Here is an 18,593-nt window from a genome sequence, read left to right on the forward strand (position 1 = left end):
GGAGCACGGGAGAGGTGAGGATGGAGGCAACAACGGAGGCAGGGGTGGAGACGGCAGTGCAGGCGAAGTTGGAGACAGAGTCCGTGCCGGGGCTGTTACTGGCGAGCGAGACTGAGGTGAGATCCCACACTTGTTTCGGGGGCTGGGGGGTGAGGGCGCTGCAGTCGTGAAGATCGGACTTCAGGCAGCCGTGCGGTGCCGCTCGTGACCAAACCGAGCGGATGCTGTCACCGTCGGTGGGCTCGTGTCCTCCGCTGTCTGTCCGTGCTCGCCGTGAACTTTAGACAAAGATGCGGGCTCTTCCCCTCCTCCTCCTCCTCCCCCCCCTCAGAGCCCCTCATGTCGCACCGGTGTTTTCTGTCCCGTGAGGTTGTGGCAGCGAGTGTGTGCGTCTTTGGGAGAGCGGTCGAGTCGCGGTTAGCGCGCTGCGTTAACAACCCGGCGACCCGACTTCGTTTCCCACTCACGACCAGAAACAGTGATCCTGGGCATCCCTTAGGTCGACTCAGTGTTAAATGAGTACCTGGTCTGGTGTGTAAACATCAGCATTGGGGAGACAAAGGCAGCCAGGCGTGGTGTTGGTCCTACTACACCTTCATGTGCCTTGCCCACTTTAATACGGGCTCGTCAACAGCACTTGCCCCAACAGTCTAGCATAGCTCCGCAAGGGTGGGTAGTACTGCTCTCGACATGGTGTCTGGCCGGCCACCTACGGCTCTCCACCGCCCACCTTCTCGCGGTCCGCTCGGCGCACCTGGTGTGACTCACACGCCGTGGTTGTCACCCAGCACCATAGCGGCTCTTCCTGTTAATGGCCGGGGTGGGGGTCGGCTTTGTCTCTCTACGGGGGGGTCTGTCTGGCTCATCGCTCTCCGTCTGGCGTTGTTCCTGTGGCTGTGCGGGGAATCGCGCGCTATCACAACACAGACAAGGCTGCCGCAATAATATTTGTCTCCGCTACGACTACCGCTGAACACTTATCGTGGCGCGTCTGGCCAGGACTCCACCCAGATCGGTTGCCTAATAACAACAACTGTCAACAACGTGGACCTTTTCGCCAGTAGTTTTGCAAGCAAGAATCTGCAGCTCTGTACATTTTACCTGGAGCCGTCCGGGTGGCTCAAGCGGTAGAGCGAGAGGCTCGTCCCCGCTATAGGAATGTGGAATTTCCACCACTGGCTCGGCAGGGCTGTAAGCAGGAGATGAGCACCAATGCCTCAATGCTCATTCGAGTAGGATACCATTTTGATTGTTTGACTGCGTAGGGGCTGAACGCGACTTTGTCGAGAGAAATCGGCTCTCACTGAGCTACGGGGTCACCCGCTGGTGCCCGGACTGGTGCCCAGTTGCCTGTGTGCCCCCAGTGTCCTGCTGGCTTACCTCCCCACCCACCCCTACCCACCAGATCCACTTTGGAGGCAAGCGTCGTGCCGCGTTTAGCCTCGGATCAAACGTGGTGGCCGAGCGAGAGGGCTTAGTGGCACGGTCCCCACGTGACCCTGGGCTGTCGGGGGCAGCCAGAGGTCACGGGGTGGGCACACGCACTCTCTGAATATCACACGTGCAAATAACACGCACACACAAATACCCCGCACAAAAATACCTCGCGCACAAATATCTCCACACACACACACAAATATCCTCCATACAAATACTCTACACACACATACCCCTCACACAAATACTCACACACACGCACACACAAATGCACTAGACACAAATACCCAGCACAGGCATGTACCCGTGCGTGCAAGGTGACAGTCGGCGCGTTCACCTGGGTCCATCCGTGCGCGATGCCATCGCACCCCCCCCCCCCTCCCCGTGTGTGTGCGGTGCCCCTGGGTGGCCGCCACTGCCCGCAATTGCCCTTCAAACCCAGCGGCACGGCGCGGTGCTTTCCATTCATTGATTCCCCTTTCAATCGGTAAATGGCGGAGAGACGCGTGCCAGGGACGGGCTCTCTGTGTGATGCGACGGGACGGGGGGGGGGGGAGAGACTCGGGGCGCGGGTGGCTAGCGTGCCTCCCTTTGGACCGGGGGGGTGGTGGTGCATCTTGGCTTCAGACTACTGACAAAGTGAGAAATGCTTTTCTGCTTTCAAGAAAGACGGTGAGCGAGCGAGCGAGCGAGCCAGCGGGTCGTAGGGTGGATGCCAGCCGAGGGGGACTGACGGGGCCCACCTCGAGATGTCCCGTCCCCAGGGAGTGCCGTCGGAAGGCAGGAGGGCCGTGCGGGTCCGTGTGGTGTCGCGGATAATAATGAAATAAGCGCTGGTATGTGGATCGGCAGTCTTTTTTGCAGATAAAGCGCCCGCGTCGCTCGCCCGTTTTGGTATCGAGAGTTGTGAGCGAAACGTAGATAAATGAGTTGGACGCCACGGAGAGACGCGAGGGGAGAGGGCTCCTTATAAGGCGGCGTGTCAGCGCAGCGACACGCGGAGCCACGCACACACACACACTGGCACGTACTAAAACACTCACACACACTCGCACAATAACACATACGCACACGCTGTCACACATGCACACTAACACTAGCATGTACACTGACACCCACACTAACCAATACGCTAAACCACATCCACACAAACACACCGACACATTCATAAAGTACACGCATGCCCTTCCTGGCTAGCACTCTCACACACTAACACTAACATACAGCAGCGCATACTTGTACCAACACTCGACCACTTTAACGAACACAAACCCACATTGACAAACAACAGCATACTCGCACCCTAACACGCTCACATATGAACACACAAGCACGGACGGACGCCACCGTACAGCCAGTGTACCACCTAGTCACACATCCTGACGCCACCGTGCATCAACACCCCCCATTCCAGTGCACAAAACAAAGACAAATATTTAATCTTTAATTTCTATTATTATTTCTATTATTTTTATTATTTCTTTTATTTTTACCTACGTGACTTTACCGAAAAGAAAAAAAGACAAAGACCCCGTAGAGCCTGAACAGACTCTTACGGCAAGTGCTGTTAATGAGCGTCTATGAAGGCTGGCATGGCACACGAAGGGGTGGGTAGCCAACACCACGCCGGACTGCCTTTGTCTCCCCAGTGGCGATAATTTTACACACGGCACCAGGTACTTATTTGAGGCTGAATCGACCTAGGGGAGGCCCAGCACCGGTTCAGATGATCATCACTGGTGTTGACCATGGGCGGGAATCGAACTCTGGTCGCTGGGTTCATAGCGCAGCGTGCTGCTCACCGCTACGACACCACCACTACCCATTCCGATACACACCCAGCTTACACGAAGCTACACGCACGCAGTCTCAACAAGACGCACCGATGCACATGTGTGCTCCCAACCTCAGCACGCGGCTATGCAAAGATCCCCCGTGTAGCCTTAATGCACTCTTGGGGCAAGTGCAAACACGCGGGGATATATACACACACACAGCTCCGCCAAACACAGACGCGCACCCCAGGTTGGGGAGGAGGGGGGGGGTGCTACGCAAGGGTGGGGGAAGCATCACCCGAAGGATCGGGTCGGATGCATTCTTCGGAGGAGAAGCGTGTGACCACCTCCACCCGTGCTCGCCCGCCCACTCCCATCTCCCACGTGGGGAAGACGGAACCCCTTCGTGGAACTTTTCTCGCTCTCTTGGGAGGAACGCCTTTTTCCGAGCCTGGGCCGATGAGTTTTCTGGCAGGAGGCAGGAATGCCGCCGGCACCCGGGCTCCCCGTGGCACCTCGGGGATGCCCAGAATGAGCGGTTGGTGTGACGTGCCGCCCGTGTTCCCATTTCTCCGGCGACGCGGTGAATCGTCGCCGCTCTCGGCCGCGATTTGGTTCGGCAATCGATTCGTTTCTCGCCTCGTTTGTCACGGTCCCCTTTTTTAATTTCTCGGTTCGGTACAGAACGCTTGAGACCGGGTCTCAAGACGATGCGCAGAAACGACGTGCGTGTTTACATAATACAGTACAGAGAGCGAGAGAGGTCGTGAGTCACAGGCGGTAGAGAAGGGCCTGGACTTGGTTGGGAGTTGACGGCACGGCTGGCAGGGGGGAAGCAGTTCCAGACGACAGTGACAGTGGAGGAGAACGGGCCACCTTCTCCTTGGTCCCGTCTTGTTTGTAAGCTCTTGTCCCCTCCGTGAGCCGAAACATTCACATATCGTGAGTAAATAATGTGCATAGTTCGTAGACGATTATTCTCATTGGCAAGATTCATCACATTTATTGTCAACGCCAGAGTCGAGTTCTACCGATGAATCGGCGCATCCAGGGCTTAATTCCGCACTCACGAGTTTGTGGGTGGCTGATAGACAGTAGTAGACACGTGACTATCAGAGGGGGTATACCGATTGTGGTATGCCGGGCTGCGTAAATATTTTCTGGGTCTTCGAGATCGGAGATGGGCAGCAGCCAGGGTGGGGGGGGGGAGGTTGCTCAGCTGCAGGAACAAACCGCGGTGCGCGTGCGGCACGGAGCGCGTGACCGAGCGCCCCTCTCTCTGGGAGGAAAAAAAAACTGGAAAACGCCTCTCATTGCATAACGTCCCCGAGAAAGCGGTGTCGGAACACATTCGCTGCCCGGCGGTGAAATTGTGCCGGATGCCGGAGTAGCGGTGCCAAGCTTCTACCGCCCACGGCAGGGACGGGGGGGGGGGTTGTTTCGCGAGCGGGAGGCGGGAGTGGGGTGTCGGCTGAGCCAGTCGCCGTGGTGGCGATGCACGCCTGTGAATCCTACGTGCCGACGAGGGTTGGTGGATCACACACAGATTTGCGAGGTTCCCAAAGTCGCTCAGGCTTCTTCGTGGCGGTTGGGAAATGGTCGTGCGGCAGGGGGGTCTGTGTCAAGCTTTCAATGTTGTCGCCTTGAATCTTTGGGGTTTTCTCCACATCCAGTTTTCTCCCCACACGTACAGCACTCCCAACATCATTCACTGGCCCAACATTCCCAGAGAGTAGGACCTTCCCCTGCAGTCGCCGTGAGACTCCGCAAGGCTTTTCTGGGTAGACGAACACCGCCGTTGTTATTACGCAATGCCGCCCTCGTGCAGAGTGCCAAATGTAGATGTGGGGATCGTGGCACAGTGGTTAGCACTACCTCGTGCTCCAACAATAACATTGGCGAATATTGGAACCGATCCTGGGCGTCCCCTAGGTCGACTCGGCCTCAAGTGAGCAGTGTGTAAGCATCAGCACTGGGGAGTGGTACTGGCCACCCACTGGCCACCCACCCCCTCGTGTGCCATGCAGCCTTCATAGGTGCTCGCTCCCAGCACTTTCCCCAGCAGTCTCTTTCAGGCTGTACGGGGGATCTTTGTCTTTTTATACGTGCTGGTACGTGCGGCACGAGCACAGGGCGGCATGTGCAGTTGTGCGTGCGCACAAACCCCCATCAGATGTGTTTCCAGAGAGAGAGAGAGCGGGTGTGTAATTTATTTATTTGGACTCCGTGGCTCACCGCCCACTGGGACTCTCGTATTTTCCCACTGAGTCAACAGCAGGAGAGGAGCAGGAATTTCATTTTACGTTCAATGTGCATTTGTTAGGAGCGGTGAATGTGACCCTGGGCCGAGGAAGGGGCCTGTGGGGAGGGGGAACCCCCCCACCCTCCCGGCTTTGTGGACGTGAAACATCTGCAGTGCTTTGTAATGTGAAACGACAATGCGTTAGAGTGCGGCTCTCCCATGGAACACGCTAAGCCCGGCGCTGTCTCTCCGAATAAGCCGCGCCGTCACCGCGCTAACACCTGCCAAAAATACACCTGCACGTACACACATGCGTGCCCAAATACACGCGCACACACGTGCACGCGGGACATACAGAGAACGCGCGGTGGAGGTGGACATTGCGGCTCGCTTTGCTCACTGCTGCCGGCGTCAGATACCCAATTTTTCTGACTTTGAAAATGACAGCGCAAGTTCCTTAATTGGGATTCCGCAGACAGCAGCCATTGTCACCCCCCCCCCCTACTTGCAGACTCATGCCCCTGGTCACTCCTGCAAAGGAGATTCATCCCCTGACCTCTTGAGTTCTCACTTGATTCAACAAAATAGACTTGAATCACTCACTCCTCAGTCCACACTCGCTCCTTCAACTTCACCAGTCCTGCTTTTCCCTTCTCATCGTCTACCAGCACCTATTGTTATTCTCCCATGACATAGCATCACCTCCCATCACACCCTAACACCCCACCTCCCCCATCACAAACCATCACCCCTGCATCATCACAGCTCATCTCACTCCATCAACAACCCCATCACCCCATTGGGGTTGCACGCAGACAAGCTTGGCGGCGCTGATGGTGGCGCTGGCGGATTTGGGAAAGGCCACTCACAGAGCCCCTCTTTGAGCCAAACAAACGCAGAAGGTCACTCGGCTGCCTCTCACTAAGCCTCGCCTTTTGTTTTATAAAAGTCGCCCCCTTGTTTTTCGCAAACACCCGGCACAGCCGCGCATCTGTGGCTCAAGGCCACGGCCACTGCCTCCGCCACCACACAAGGGGGGGGCGTGGTAGAGGTGGTGGCCGTGGTAGAGGTGGCGGCCATGGTAGAGGTGGCGGCCGTGGTAGAGGTGGCGGCCATGGTAGAGGTGGCAGCCGTGGTAGAGGTGGCAGCCGTGGTAGAGGTGGTGGCCGTGGTAGAGGTGGCGGCCGTGGTAGAGGTGGTGGCCGTGGGAGTTTAGCGGCGGCGCGATCGCCGCTCATCTCCTGCTTGTCAGCAGGGCCGCCCTCTCCCCAGCACGGCCGTGGGACCACGGGGGGAGCTCCGCTTCTCCGAGTCCCCCACGCTCGCCCTCCACTGCACTTGCCCCTCCACGCGAGCCCTGGGTGGTGGCGTGGTGGTGGCGTGGTGGCGTGGTGGCGTGGTGGCGTGGTGGCGTGGTGGTGGCGTGGTGGCGCGGTGGCGCGGTGGCGTGGTGGTGGCGTGGTGGCGCGGTGGCGCGGTGGCGCGGTGGCGTGGTGGTGGCGTGGTGGCGCGGTGGCGTGGTGGCGTGGTGGCGCGGTGGCGCGGTGGCACGGTGGCCATGCCACACGTGGGGTAATTACGCGTCTGTGCGGTAACTGCGGGGCGTAGATTCCCCGAGCGGCCCTGCCCCTGCGCTGCCGTGCACTGCCCTTGGCATTTATGAGGAATTTCCTTCCTGACACGCGCACTTACACACAGCGCGTGTGTGCGCGCATGCACGCATTCCCACGTTGTTCCCACGTTCGTTCTGAGCTCCGGGCAGCGATTCCAGACCCTCGCTCCCAATCCCGCGCGGCGTCTCGCGCTACCTCCGTGACTCGCGTCCGTCAAAGTCGAGCGCCTTTGGCTGCTCAACTGCCGTGGTCGTAAACCGCTGTCATTTCCAGCGGCCGCCACTAACCGCTTTCGTGGAATCGTCGTGGTCGCGTCTCGTTTGCGGCCGACAGCTTTGCGTCTACGCCCTGCGGCATCTTTCCAAGGCGCCGCGCCGCTCATTGGCGCTCGGATACCAAATCGCTCCACCGGCGGCGCTCGGGACGCGACGGTGACGCAGGGATTCTCGTTTCAGGTCCCCTTGTTTTGATTAAAAATAGCGCCGTTTAGCTGAGTGGCACCAGGCAACGTGGGCGTCGTCACAACACGGCCCTGAATAGCCGTGACGGCGGCGATGTTGACGGGCGGTGGCGACGTCGGTGCGGGAGGTCACGCTCGCTGCTGGACGACGTTGGCTCAACCCAGCCACCTCCAGCGTGACGGGACGACGAGTGCAGCGTGGCCGCGCTCGCCACGTCCCGTCACCAGGACCAGTCGCCGACCACGGTGGAGGGGGACGGGCATGGGTTGGCGTCCGCTGCGGCTTAGATTAACCCTCTGCCCCCGTCTCTTTATCTCTCTCTCCGGCTCAACATTCCGGAATATTTTCTGCGAGCGATCATTTTGAAGAGTTCGTTTGCCAGAAAACCCTGAACGTTTGTAGGAAATTCCCCGTTATATTTATGGCTGTGTTTGCCTTGGCGGCTGGAGTAGAGACCCCCTTTCTTTTGGGAGCGGCCGCAGTAAAAACTTCGGGCTGAGTGAGTGCAGGGAGTGGGCTGGTGGAGCGCTCTGCCTCATCGTCCCCGTAAATCGAGAGGATGAGCTGGCACGGGGCCCAAAGCGGGCAGGACGGCGCCTCGTGTCCCCCTCTGTAAAGCCCAGACCTTTTATCCGACCGCCTTGGGGGAGGAAGGAGCCTTCATGCCTCACCGGGGAATTGAACGCAGCGGAACATTCCTGCGCCACGTCAACAGGCGGCGCGTAAACGGGCGCCCCGCGTCGTTGCTCACGCCGCCGCTCGGGCCTGGGACTCGCGACTCTCCTAGGGTGCCCGGCTCGAAGGCGTGAGGCCATCGTGACGCACGCCTCCCGCTCGTCTCATCCCACGCTGTTCTCTTCCGCAGGCCAACGACGGGGTGGACGGAGGCCGAGATGGCGACGCCGCGGGAGCTCGCGACGAACGGGCGGGGAAGGGGGAGGAGGATGAGGCCACGGCCGACCCTGCCGACGGACGGGAGGCCGCGCTTGGGACGATGAAGGACGACCCCCCCGCTCCCGGAGAGGATCCCGTTCACCCGGCGGTGACGGCGGTGGCGCAGGGCGACGCCGGGGCAGACGAGGCTGACGGCGCGATGTTGACGAGGCCCCGGTCTCCCGACGGGGGCGATGCCACCGCCGCCTCTGCCGCCGCCGCTACGGAGGTGAATGGGCGCGGTGAGACTCCCGACGCAGGCTCTACCGTGCAGCTGGAGCTGGCAGACATCGAGGACGAGGAGGTGCTGGATAAGATGGTGAGTGTGGAGAACGGCATGGCACTGGTGGCGCGAACCACCGGTGTTGTAATAATAACAATAATACAACAACAAGGTGATTTACGGACTGCAGAAGAGACGGTTGTGATTATTGCATCGGTAATCCCCACATGACACCGTCCCTACTCCCATTCGTGTCCACCTATACCCCCCCCCCCCCCCCCCCCAGTTGAACGAGGAGCGCGACGCCGACGTCCGCAGCCGGATTCGCGCCGCCCGGCGGGAGCTGCGGAAGAAGAAACGAGGTGAGGCACCTCGTTTTCACGAGCCAGGGATGGGGGGGGAGCAGCCGTGGGGTCGCGAAAAGGTCGCTCTCCACTGAGCGGGGGCGGCACTTCCCTGGCAGCCGACACAGTCGGGGGTCACTGCTGACGAGCGTTGTTAGAATCGCGTGGAACAAACGGTAAACGAACCGGTCATTGGTTTTGCGCACACGCAAACACGGACACGTGTCTAGCAACAAACACGGTGTGTTTAGCGTTTAAACTGAAAAACGAAGAGAGCTGCCAGGGTGGTGGAGTGGTCAGCAGCGCACTGCTGACCTTGCAGTCCAGAGATCGCCAGTTCCATTCCATCCACCGGCTCGGCAGTTTACACAATGGGGCGAGCTTATTAAATCGCCCTCCTGCCGCACGTGCGTCCACAGAGCGGTGTAAAAGGGCACACCACGGTCAGTCGATAGGCACGTGGCATGTGCTGGGGTAAAGCGTGGGTACGCCCCACCTCTTCCACGACATCTGGTTACCGTGAAAGTGTAGGCCAAATACCCTCTAGAGCTCCCTCGAGCGGGGAGACCCTTCTGCCAGCAGCGGCGCGTGCAAGGCGATCGTAGGGCTGCACCTTTACCTTTTGATTGAGACGCGAGGGGAAATGAACCGTTTGGCGCATTTCATCACTTGCATTCCACTGAAAAACGGTTACCGGCTCCTGACCTTCGATTCTGAAAACGGTTACCGTTTGTCACCCCGGGTACCGACGCTACCGTGCGCCAGCCGACGCCGTGGGGGTCCCCGACCGACCGAATGCCGTCTTCTGCCAACGCCACTAAACCTTCCTCCGCTCATTACGATTTCACTAATCCTCCACCGCCGCTGCCTCTGCTTCACCGCCACCCCTCGTCTCACCGCTACCCTCTGCTGCCCCCTGCTTTCTCATAGGCTGCGATGTTCCTGACTCGGAGGAGGAGGAGGGGGAGAGTGAAGGTAACGCGAAGAGCGGTCTTCTCCTCTCTCGTTCTCTCGCTTGCCGTGCGCGTTCTCTGTCCTCCGTTCTTTCTTGAGACCTCGAGGGTCGGCGTTGATCCTTTTTCTGGGGGCTCTGTCATTGTTGGGCTCGAGCCGTGGAGCCGGTGGGGAGCTGCGGGGTACGGGGTCGGATCGGGCCACCGGGAATGCAGGACCCGGCAGCGTAGCCGGCGCTGCAGGTGGCGGTGTCAATCGCTCGCCACGACATAAATCTCACCTCTCGTCGGCTGGAAAACGATTTGTAAGTTGAGCCACGGTAGAACCGGTTTATTGGGTAAATGCCCGGTGGCCCTGTTCTTCACCCTGGCTGCTGTACAGCTGCTGTCTGCTGTGCCCGTCGCATGTGTTGTCCTTTAGTTCCTGTGTGCCGTGTCAGCGGCCTGCGCCACTGTTCAGTTGCTGTGTCACCGTGCCAGAGGCCTGTGCCGTTGTGAGTTTCCGTGTCACTGGCGGGTGCCGTTCTGAGTTGCCGTGTGCTGTGCCAGTGATGTGTGTGCGCTGAGCCACCGTGTGCCGTGATCTATGGCGTGCGCTATGTTCTGGTTGCTGTGCCACGCGACGGTTGTAGCCGAGCGCGAGGCTTTGCGCGCGAGCCGTGTCACGTCACCTCACTCGCTTGTTTTTGTTTTCTCCGTCTGCGGTCAAAGAGCAAATACAGAAGGGGACGGCGCGGCCGCCGGGTTCGGCGATCGTAGCGAAGACGCCGGAGGCGCGGGGGGGGAAGCGGGACGGCCCTGCCCCAGGTACCGGCGGGCAGGGGGCGACACGCAGCCCCGCCGCCACGTCCGGTGAGACTGGAATGCATGTGCTTGTGTGCACGCCTCGTGACCGTGTGTGTGAGCGTGCGTGCGAGCTAGCGTGGTTGTGAGACCGATGGTGCAATTCGTGGAATTCGCAGGTATGTGTGTGTGTTTATGTAAGCACGTAATTGTGGGGAGCGGTAGCATAGTGGTTAGCGCGTGGCGCTACTGAACCCAACGGCCCGGTTTCGATTCCTGGCCACGGTCAACACCGGTGGTGATTATCTGAACCGGCCCTTAGCACCCTAATAGGTTGCTCGGATTGGCAACCGCCATGAATGACACCGGCGTCACGGGCTGCTGTGGGGTGACATCGTCAGCAGGCAGCAGTTCTAAAATCAATATAATTGTTATACTGCACTATGTTCCACCATCTACGCTTCCCACCATCATCATCCCGCATTGCCCAGCCTGGGAAAAGTTGGCCAGACAACCTCCGAGTGCTACACGGAGTGCAGAGATCCTTATCCAGCAGCGGATCGACACAGTTCAGTTAATTTATCAGGTATAGCCCTGTGAGCCATTCGGCTCTTGAATTGCATCGATAGCAGCGTTTGTGTCAGCACAGGCAAGCAGCAGGCGAGCGTGCGGCGTTTCTCTTTCTGTGTCCGCGCCATTGCAGGGCGCAGCAGCAGCAGCAGCAGCGCCGCCGCGACCTCCACGGCCGGCACCACTGCGGCAGACAAGGCCAAGGCCGCCCTGAGTACGTCCACAGTGCAAACGCCACCGCCACCCGCTCGGACCGGAAGCTCCGGATAGTGCGAGACGCTCGCTGTGACAGCTGTGCCGTGAGATGGGAGGGAGAGGTAGGAGAGTGCATGGAGGGGAGTAGAGTGAGATGGGAGGGAAAGGTAGGGGAGTGCATGGAGGGGAGTAGAGTGAGATGGGAGGGAAAGGTAGGGAAGTACGTGGAGGGGAGTAGAGTGAGCTGAGCGCTGCCCGCCGTGACGACTCTGCGTTCTCGATGTTGTCCTCGTCTTTGACGCGGAACAGACGGCGCCGCAACAGTGCAGACCGCACGGACGCCACCGACGGGCCAGACGGCGCGCATCCAGCCCACCCCGCCCAGCTCCGGGCCCCGCGTGGGGAGGTGAGTGACGGGGGGTGGGCGAGGGGGGGGGGGGGCACAGCCCTAGGCCCTGTCTGGGTTTTGACAGTCGGTCGCTCTTCATCGTCAATGTTAATGATTCGCCTGTGCGGGTCGTCTAGCTGTACGAGCTGCTACTGCAGGAAACTAAGATGGGGCTTTTGCTTCTGGCATGATAGGGGAATGCTGCAGGTAGCCACGTTGGGCTACCCATCGGTCTGACCCCGTCCAACGGGCCCTCTGAGCTGGAGCACCTCGTGGGTGGAGGAGGAGGCCGAGGGGGCTCGTGGCTGCGTCCGATTGACCGCTCCTGTCGAGACTCGGGGATAGAAAGAGGGGGCTCAGTGTGGAGACTTTGCCGGGAGGGACCGCTCGGGGTTGGCGCTGGAGGCTGGATGCTCCCACACTTTGACTTGAGCTCGTGAAAGGACCGCCAGCAGCCTGGTCGAGGCACCCAATTGTAGCTGGGCGGGAGCTGGTTCTCTCAGGGGTGGAGGTCGGGCGAGCTAGGGCATCGTGTGGCAAGGAGGGGTCGACTTGAGTGCCGCCCGTTCCGCTGTCATCAGCATCTTCGACCGCGAGGACTCGTCGCCAGTGGCCCACGCCGGAATCCGGAGCCGCGAGGCCACGCCGCGGGGTCTCGCGGGGTCGCGCGGATCCGGGGGGTCGCAGGCTCCGAGCCGCCGAGCCATCGTGGAGCGACTGGAGCGGCAGAGCGGCGGGTGAGCGAGACGGCGCGAATGAGACGGGTCGGTACAACGTCGACGTCAAAATAACGGGCGCTCGGATTGAATCCCGGCGATTCGCGGAGCAGTGCCGGCTCGGCGTGCGAGCGCCACGCTCCTGCACCACCAGGGGGCGTCTTCGTCCAGCGTGGGGATGGAATTTCTGATCGCTCCATCCGAAACCTGCCTCAAATCCCATGCGTTAGTATCGATGTCTTTTGATTTTGCGTGTGTGTGGTACAAGAACGTCGAGGGAACACGCCCGGGACGACGCTCCACTGTGGGAGACGGAACGATCGATTCTGGAATTGGCTTGTGCCGATGGGTGACGGTGACAGCTTTGGGAGGCCTTCATCCAGGAGTGAATTGATCGTGATGGTGTCTGCGATATCACGTGACCCCTCCAGCCAGTAGAGGGCTCTACATTTACCACAGTGTTAAACAAATCATCTATAAAAGAATCGTGATGGCCGGCACTTGCTGCTCCCAGCGGCGCCGTAAGGAACCTGCGCCCCCAGCGTGGAGTGACTCGAACGGTGCCGCCCAGCGCGACCCCGCCGCCCCGATGGCGTTCGTTCTGAGCGACCGCCGAGTCGCGCGTGTGTGCGTGCGCTTTGTCGGGCCTGCAGGCAGCAGAAGACGGCGTCGCCGGTCAAGCTGCAGAGGGCCGGGAGCTTTGGGGCCACGACCATCAAGCAGATGCTGCTGGAGTGGTGCCGCGCCAAGACTCGCGGATACGAGGTAGGGCGCCAGCGCGGCACCGTGCACGCAGCCACTGCTGCACGCGCGCACGGCACGGCACGACAACGATAGCCGATAGCCGCAGAGTGACGGCGCTCGTTCCAGGCTTCAAGGCCATCGCATAGAGTGCGGAAGGCTCGCCCTCGGCAGGAGGAGGTCGCGGGACAGACCCGGGTGTTTTGGGTTGACTGACTCCCTGTACGCACCGAACAGACGAAGCCACGTGTCCCGTGTGTGTGTGTGCCACCCTGTCCCCCGCCCTGCGTGGTGAAGCATGTGGACATCCAGAACTTCTCGACGAGCTGGAGCGACGGGCTGGCCTTCTGCGCCCTCATCCACCACTTCTTCCCGGAGGCCTTCGACTTCTCCGAGCTGGAACCGCGCAACCGCCGGCACAACTTTGACCTGGCGTTCACCACCGCCGAGTGAGGCTCGCGCACGCACGGGCACGCACGCTCGAGCACGCACGCTCGGGCACGCACGCTCGGGCACGCACGCTCGGGCACGCACGCTCGGGCACGCACGCTCGGGCACGCACGCTCGGGCACGCACGCTCGGGCACGCACGTCAAGGCTCACAAACACGGCTCAAACACGGCTCAAACGTGGCTGTAAAAGGAAGAGCAAACGGAGGAGTCGGAGCCGCGGTCACGCCGCGTGTCGGGGCCCAGCCACTGGGACTCATGGCGGAGCTCGCAGAGGAGAGCCACGCCGAGTCCCGACACTCCTTTTCAGGAGGGTCCGGCGTTGGGACGTTTGACGAATGCCACCAGCGGCACTGAATGTCGCAATCTCCCGTGCCCCACGTCCTCCGCTGCCCCGGGCCCTTCGCTCGTCCTGGTGGCCATCCTTGCAAAAGAGGCAAAGCTGCAGGTTGCCTTCAACGGGTTTCATTAAAGGCTCACGGGGACGAGCGCCACCTCGTGCCGCGTCCGCCCCGTTGCTGGAATAGCGCAAAACTACCGGGCGAGTACGCCCACCCGCCCCCCTCCTCGCCATCACTGCCGTCGCAGCCCCCCTACGTCGTCTGTGATGGGGGGCAGCAGGGGGCGGGTGGGACATATTGCGCTTGACGCTTCCGAGGAGGAGCCCTCGGGAGGGGTGCGGCGGGGTCACCCCCCGCCAGGGTTCATTTCTAATTGCCGCGGATTAAGTTTCACTTTGGATCGCAGTCTTCCCTCTGTGCCACCGAGTGGAAGCGACTCGTGCGTATGTGTGCGCCTGCGTGGCCGCAGGGTTGAGCGCGTGCGTCCGTCTCGCCGCGCGTCTGCGGGCCGCCTGTGGTTACGCGCGCGCTCGTGTATTTGCACGCGTGTGTCGCATGCGTTTACTACTAATGAACTGCATTTGTGTGTGCGTGTTACGCGTGTTTTCTCGATGGGCCGTATGTACGGGGTGCGTGGGTGTGTTGCGCGTGTCTTACTAATATATTGCACTGTGTGTTTTGCGTGCTGCACGTGTGTGTTTTGCGTGCTGCACGTGTGTGTTTTGCGTGTCGCGTGTTGCGTGTCGCGCTCGTGCGTGCACACGCTGCCCCCGCGTGCGCGCCACCTCGCGCGCCACCGCATCCGGGTGCTGCCCGGAGCAGGAAGCAGGTCGGCTGCCCTCAGCTGCTGGACACGGAGGATATGGTGCTGCTGCGCGAGCCCGACTGGAAGTGCGTGTACACGTACGTGCAGGAGCTGTACCGCTCGCTCGTCGAGAAGGGCCTCGTCAAGACCAAGAGCCGCTCCTAGCGGGCGGGCCCGCGTGCCCACGCACACGGTGAGGACGGCGAGCGCGCAAGACGGGCGCCCCTCGCCAGCCGGAGGGGGAAGCTGCCCCCTCGCTTGGTCTCCTGCGTCTCGGCTCTTCGTCTCTAACCCCGACCGCCAGCTCCTCCGCTGCCGGCCATGGCGCCGCGATCGCTGCGCACGAGACGACGGTTCGCCGGTTTCCGCGAATCTAGAGCCGCCCGCGACGAGCGAAACGTGCGAGTGAGACGCGTTTAGGCCAACGCTTGGGAACAAACCTTCCGATTTCAAGCAATGCGAATGAGGTGGTGAAAACGAGACGAAAATGCATCAATAGTTGAATCAACTCGCTCCTCCCTCACGCGGCCGGAGCCTCCAAGCCCTCGCACAGCAACCCCCTACGCCATCGGCAGCCAGGCTCAATCCACAGCGAGACGTCAAAAGGGGAGGTGGGGGGGGAGGGTCCCTTTCAGCTCTGACAGAGGCGAATATTGTCCCTGGATTTTTGCCCGGATGGGCCAAACGTCCTGGTTTGGCTGGGACAGCCCCAGATTCCACCCCACCCCCTCTGCCCCCGAATCTGTTTGTTTTGTCACCGGTTTAAATTGTGCTGGCTTCACGCTCGACTTGGCTTCGAGCAGTGGGCAGGGCAACTCGAGCAGTGGGTGGAGCTACACGAGCAGTGGGCAGGGCCAGGGTCAGAACGAGCGAATCCAGTCTCCCGGTGGACGTGGACAGCTGCTGAGTGGGTGGGGCTGCCGAGCGGGAGGGGCGGCCAGATCGAGGTGCGTGCGTGTCCTGGTAAAGCCTCCAGACTGTGATCGCTTTGGACCCGGTCCCTGTGCCCACGTCCCGTCTCATCCATCTCGAGCCGATTTGTAAACGGCGGCCTCCTTATTCAACCCCCCCCCCCTACTCGCCGCTCGTTACCAGCAGACATTTCTGCTTGGGGTCGAGTTGGGGGGGGCGCGAGTTAGGGGGGCGGGGGGCGTTTGTCAGGTCGCGTTGGCTCCCGCCGCGACTCGCGACGCGTCGCCTCGTCGTGCGGTCCCCCGCGGCCCGGGCCACCCGCCCTCCGCGGTGACGCCGTCGCGGCGTCTCCCGGGAACCGGCGGGGCCGGGCGCCGCCACCGCCTCCTCCCGCGGGGGTGCAGCCTGGGAAAGCGCAAATTAAGGGCATTAAATCACGACCCCAAATGTCTGGCAGTCGGAAGTGCTCTCGTCAGCGCGCGAGCCACGGCTCAGGGCGGCTCTTCAGCAAAGCTGATCCCCCTCGCTCCCCTCCCCCCGTCTCTGCCCGTGCCTACCCGCTCCTCCCTCCCCTTCCGCTCTTCCCCGCCGTCTCCCCCCCCTCCCCTTGGCCCGTCGCACCTCCCTCCCCCTCCCCCTCCCCCTCCCCAGGAAGCTGGCGGCGTGCGACCCCCTGCTGGAGGTGGACGACATGCTGAGGATGGGGCCGCGACCCGACCCCAAGTGCGTGTTCACCTACGTGCAGTGGCTCTGCCAGCACCTCAAGAAGGTGCAGGCGGCGAGGGCCGCCGCCACCAACGCCACCGACGTCACGGCCCCCGCCGCTGGTGCCCCCCACCCCCCCGCTACCTCCAAGTCACTCTAAGCCAGGTCACTCTTAGCCAGGTCACTCTTAAGCCAAAGCACTGAAGCCAAAAGCCATCCTAGTTACGGTACCGCAGTGTTGTTGTTGTGCGTACACGCAGCCATATGCTTGGTATGATGCTACGATCGTCGTTCTCACCCAAAAGTGGTGCTCCACTTTGCGAGCCGCTCCTCGTCTCGGCCGCATGAAGGACCTGGCAGCACAGCTCCGGCACCGCTGCCTCCTGCGGCTGCAGCTGCTGTCGCCAGTTGGCCGTGAGCGAGCAATCGGGTGCCACCGTGACTTGATTCCTGGATGGGCGACGCCACTCAGGGAGAGTTTGGGGTTCCGGTTCCCGGCCGTAGGGCCTCCGGCGACCACGAGAGCCCTCGCGCCGCCCCACGGTCTCTCCACCCCGCGCCTCTCGCGCCAAGCGAGCGGCCACGGCGGCTACGAGGGGCATCCTGACCTCTCGCTCGGTGACCCCGTGGGGCCCTCAGTGACACCAGGATCTCGGTGGGCGGAGTTGCGGTTTCACGGTGTCTTAACGCACGTGCACACGGCGCTTGCAAGGGGCGTCACACTCCGTGTGCGTGCGTGTGTGTGTATATATATAAATGTGTGTGCATAGCTCACGTTGACACGTATATGCGCGCGGGCGGCGTTTGGGCGGTGGTGCTGCCCGTGCCGCCCGCTGGGTTGTATATCCCGCACCGACTCACGCTCGCTTGGCTAAGTTATCGTCGTGACGGATGTCGCGCTCCCCCCGCGGGGCTTGGCGACCGTGCCGGGGGGCGGCTTCCGCCGGGGAGACTTTGGGGCCGCATCTCGGCGAACGTTCACCTCTCGTCCGCTTGTTGCCGTTAATGCACCGGCGGCTCCGCTGTGGACTGCGCGCACCGCGGCGTTCTGGCCGTTAGGTGGGGATGTGAAGCTGGCGCTGAAACGGAGGCGGGGAGACGCGCGCGGTGTGGAGGGAGGCGCACGCGACGACGTTGGCCTCCTTCCGGCATGGCCGTGAAGGGGCAGAATCGTGACCGGGGTGTCTCTCTGACTCCGATCCCGCCCATTCACCTGTCCTGATGCCCCTCAATAATCGCATCTTGGACCTGCCCCAGTCTCCACTTCTGACTCCAAGCCCAACCTACACTCTGACCCCAGTCCTGACCCCGATGCTATCACCGAATGCTGGCCCTGACCTCAGCCCTAACTTATCCCATTCTCGATCCTGATCCCATCCTCGATCCTGATCCGATGCCCGCCAACCACACCCTTAATCCCGATCCCTTCTGTGACCCCGAGTCCACCCCGGCCTCCGGCTCCACCCGCGTCTCCTCGCCTCGCCTCGCCGCTGTTTCCCGCGCCTCCGGCAGAGGGCGCTGCGTCCCGCCTCTCCGTGTCTCTCCCATGTCCCCCGCGTGTCTCTCCCGTGTCTCTCCCGTGTCCGCCGCGTGTCCCCCGCGTGTCCCCGCGTGTCCCCCGTGTGTCCCCCGCGTGTCCCCGTGTCTCCGCGCGCAATAAAACCCACTCCTCGCGGAGGCTATCACGGGACCGGGCTTGACTGATTCTCATTCCCTGCGTTCCACGGCGAGTGGTGGTCGTGGATGTTGTTGTGGTTGTGCTTGGTTGTTGTGAGGACAAGAAGCCAGCTCTGTAGCCGCGTAACCTTGTTCAGACGGGTGGGGGAGATATAAGGCGATGGGGCCACGTGATGGGCATTGTTAAAGAGAAGTTAAACTCTGAAGGGAATGTCGGCAAATAGGTTGGTGAACCCTTCTTTGGACATCTTTTGAGTGGCATCTCGTGGGTGGCGGTGGTTTTCTCCAGCTCCGACGATGTCATCCGTCACGCAACACGCTCATTAGAACG

General features: G+C 61.3%; 1 protein-coding gene across 1 annotated transcript in view; it reads left to right on the forward strand.

Annotated features, from left to right (window-relative positions):
- The window catches only part of LOC144932942 (uncharacterized), a 33,579-nt gene extending 15,310 nt beyond the window's left edge, over positions 1–18,269 (forward strand). The window contains exons 5-14 of the mRNA XM_078857342.1: positions 8,394–8,780; positions 8,971–9,046; positions 9,959–10,003; positions 10,693–10,833; positions 11,468–11,548; positions 11,839–11,935; positions 12,499–12,654; positions 13,287–13,398; positions 13,672–13,823; positions 16,532–18,269. Of these exons, the coding sequence (XP_078713468.1) occupies positions 8,394–8,780; positions 8,971–9,046; positions 9,959–10,003; positions 10,693–10,833; positions 11,468–11,548; positions 11,839–11,935; positions 12,499–12,654; positions 13,287–13,398; positions 13,672–13,823; positions 16,532–16,745 (1,461 nt within the window). The 3' untranslated portion in view covers positions 16,746–18,269. The remainder of the gene's footprint in view (positions 1–8,393; positions 8,781–8,970; positions 9,047–9,958; positions 10,004–10,692; positions 10,834–11,467; positions 11,549–11,838; positions 11,936–12,498; positions 12,655–13,286; positions 13,399–13,671; positions 13,824–16,531) is intronic.
- Positions 18,270–18,593: the final 324 nt, after the last annotated feature.

Source organism: Lampetra fluviatilis, chromosome 6, assembly GCF_964198595.1.
Source record: "Lampetra fluviatilis chromosome 6, kcLamFluv1.1, whole genome shotgun sequence".
Classification (NCBI taxonomy): Eukaryota; Metazoa; Chordata; class Hyperoartia; order Petromyzontiformes; family Petromyzontidae; genus Lampetra; species Lampetra fluviatilis.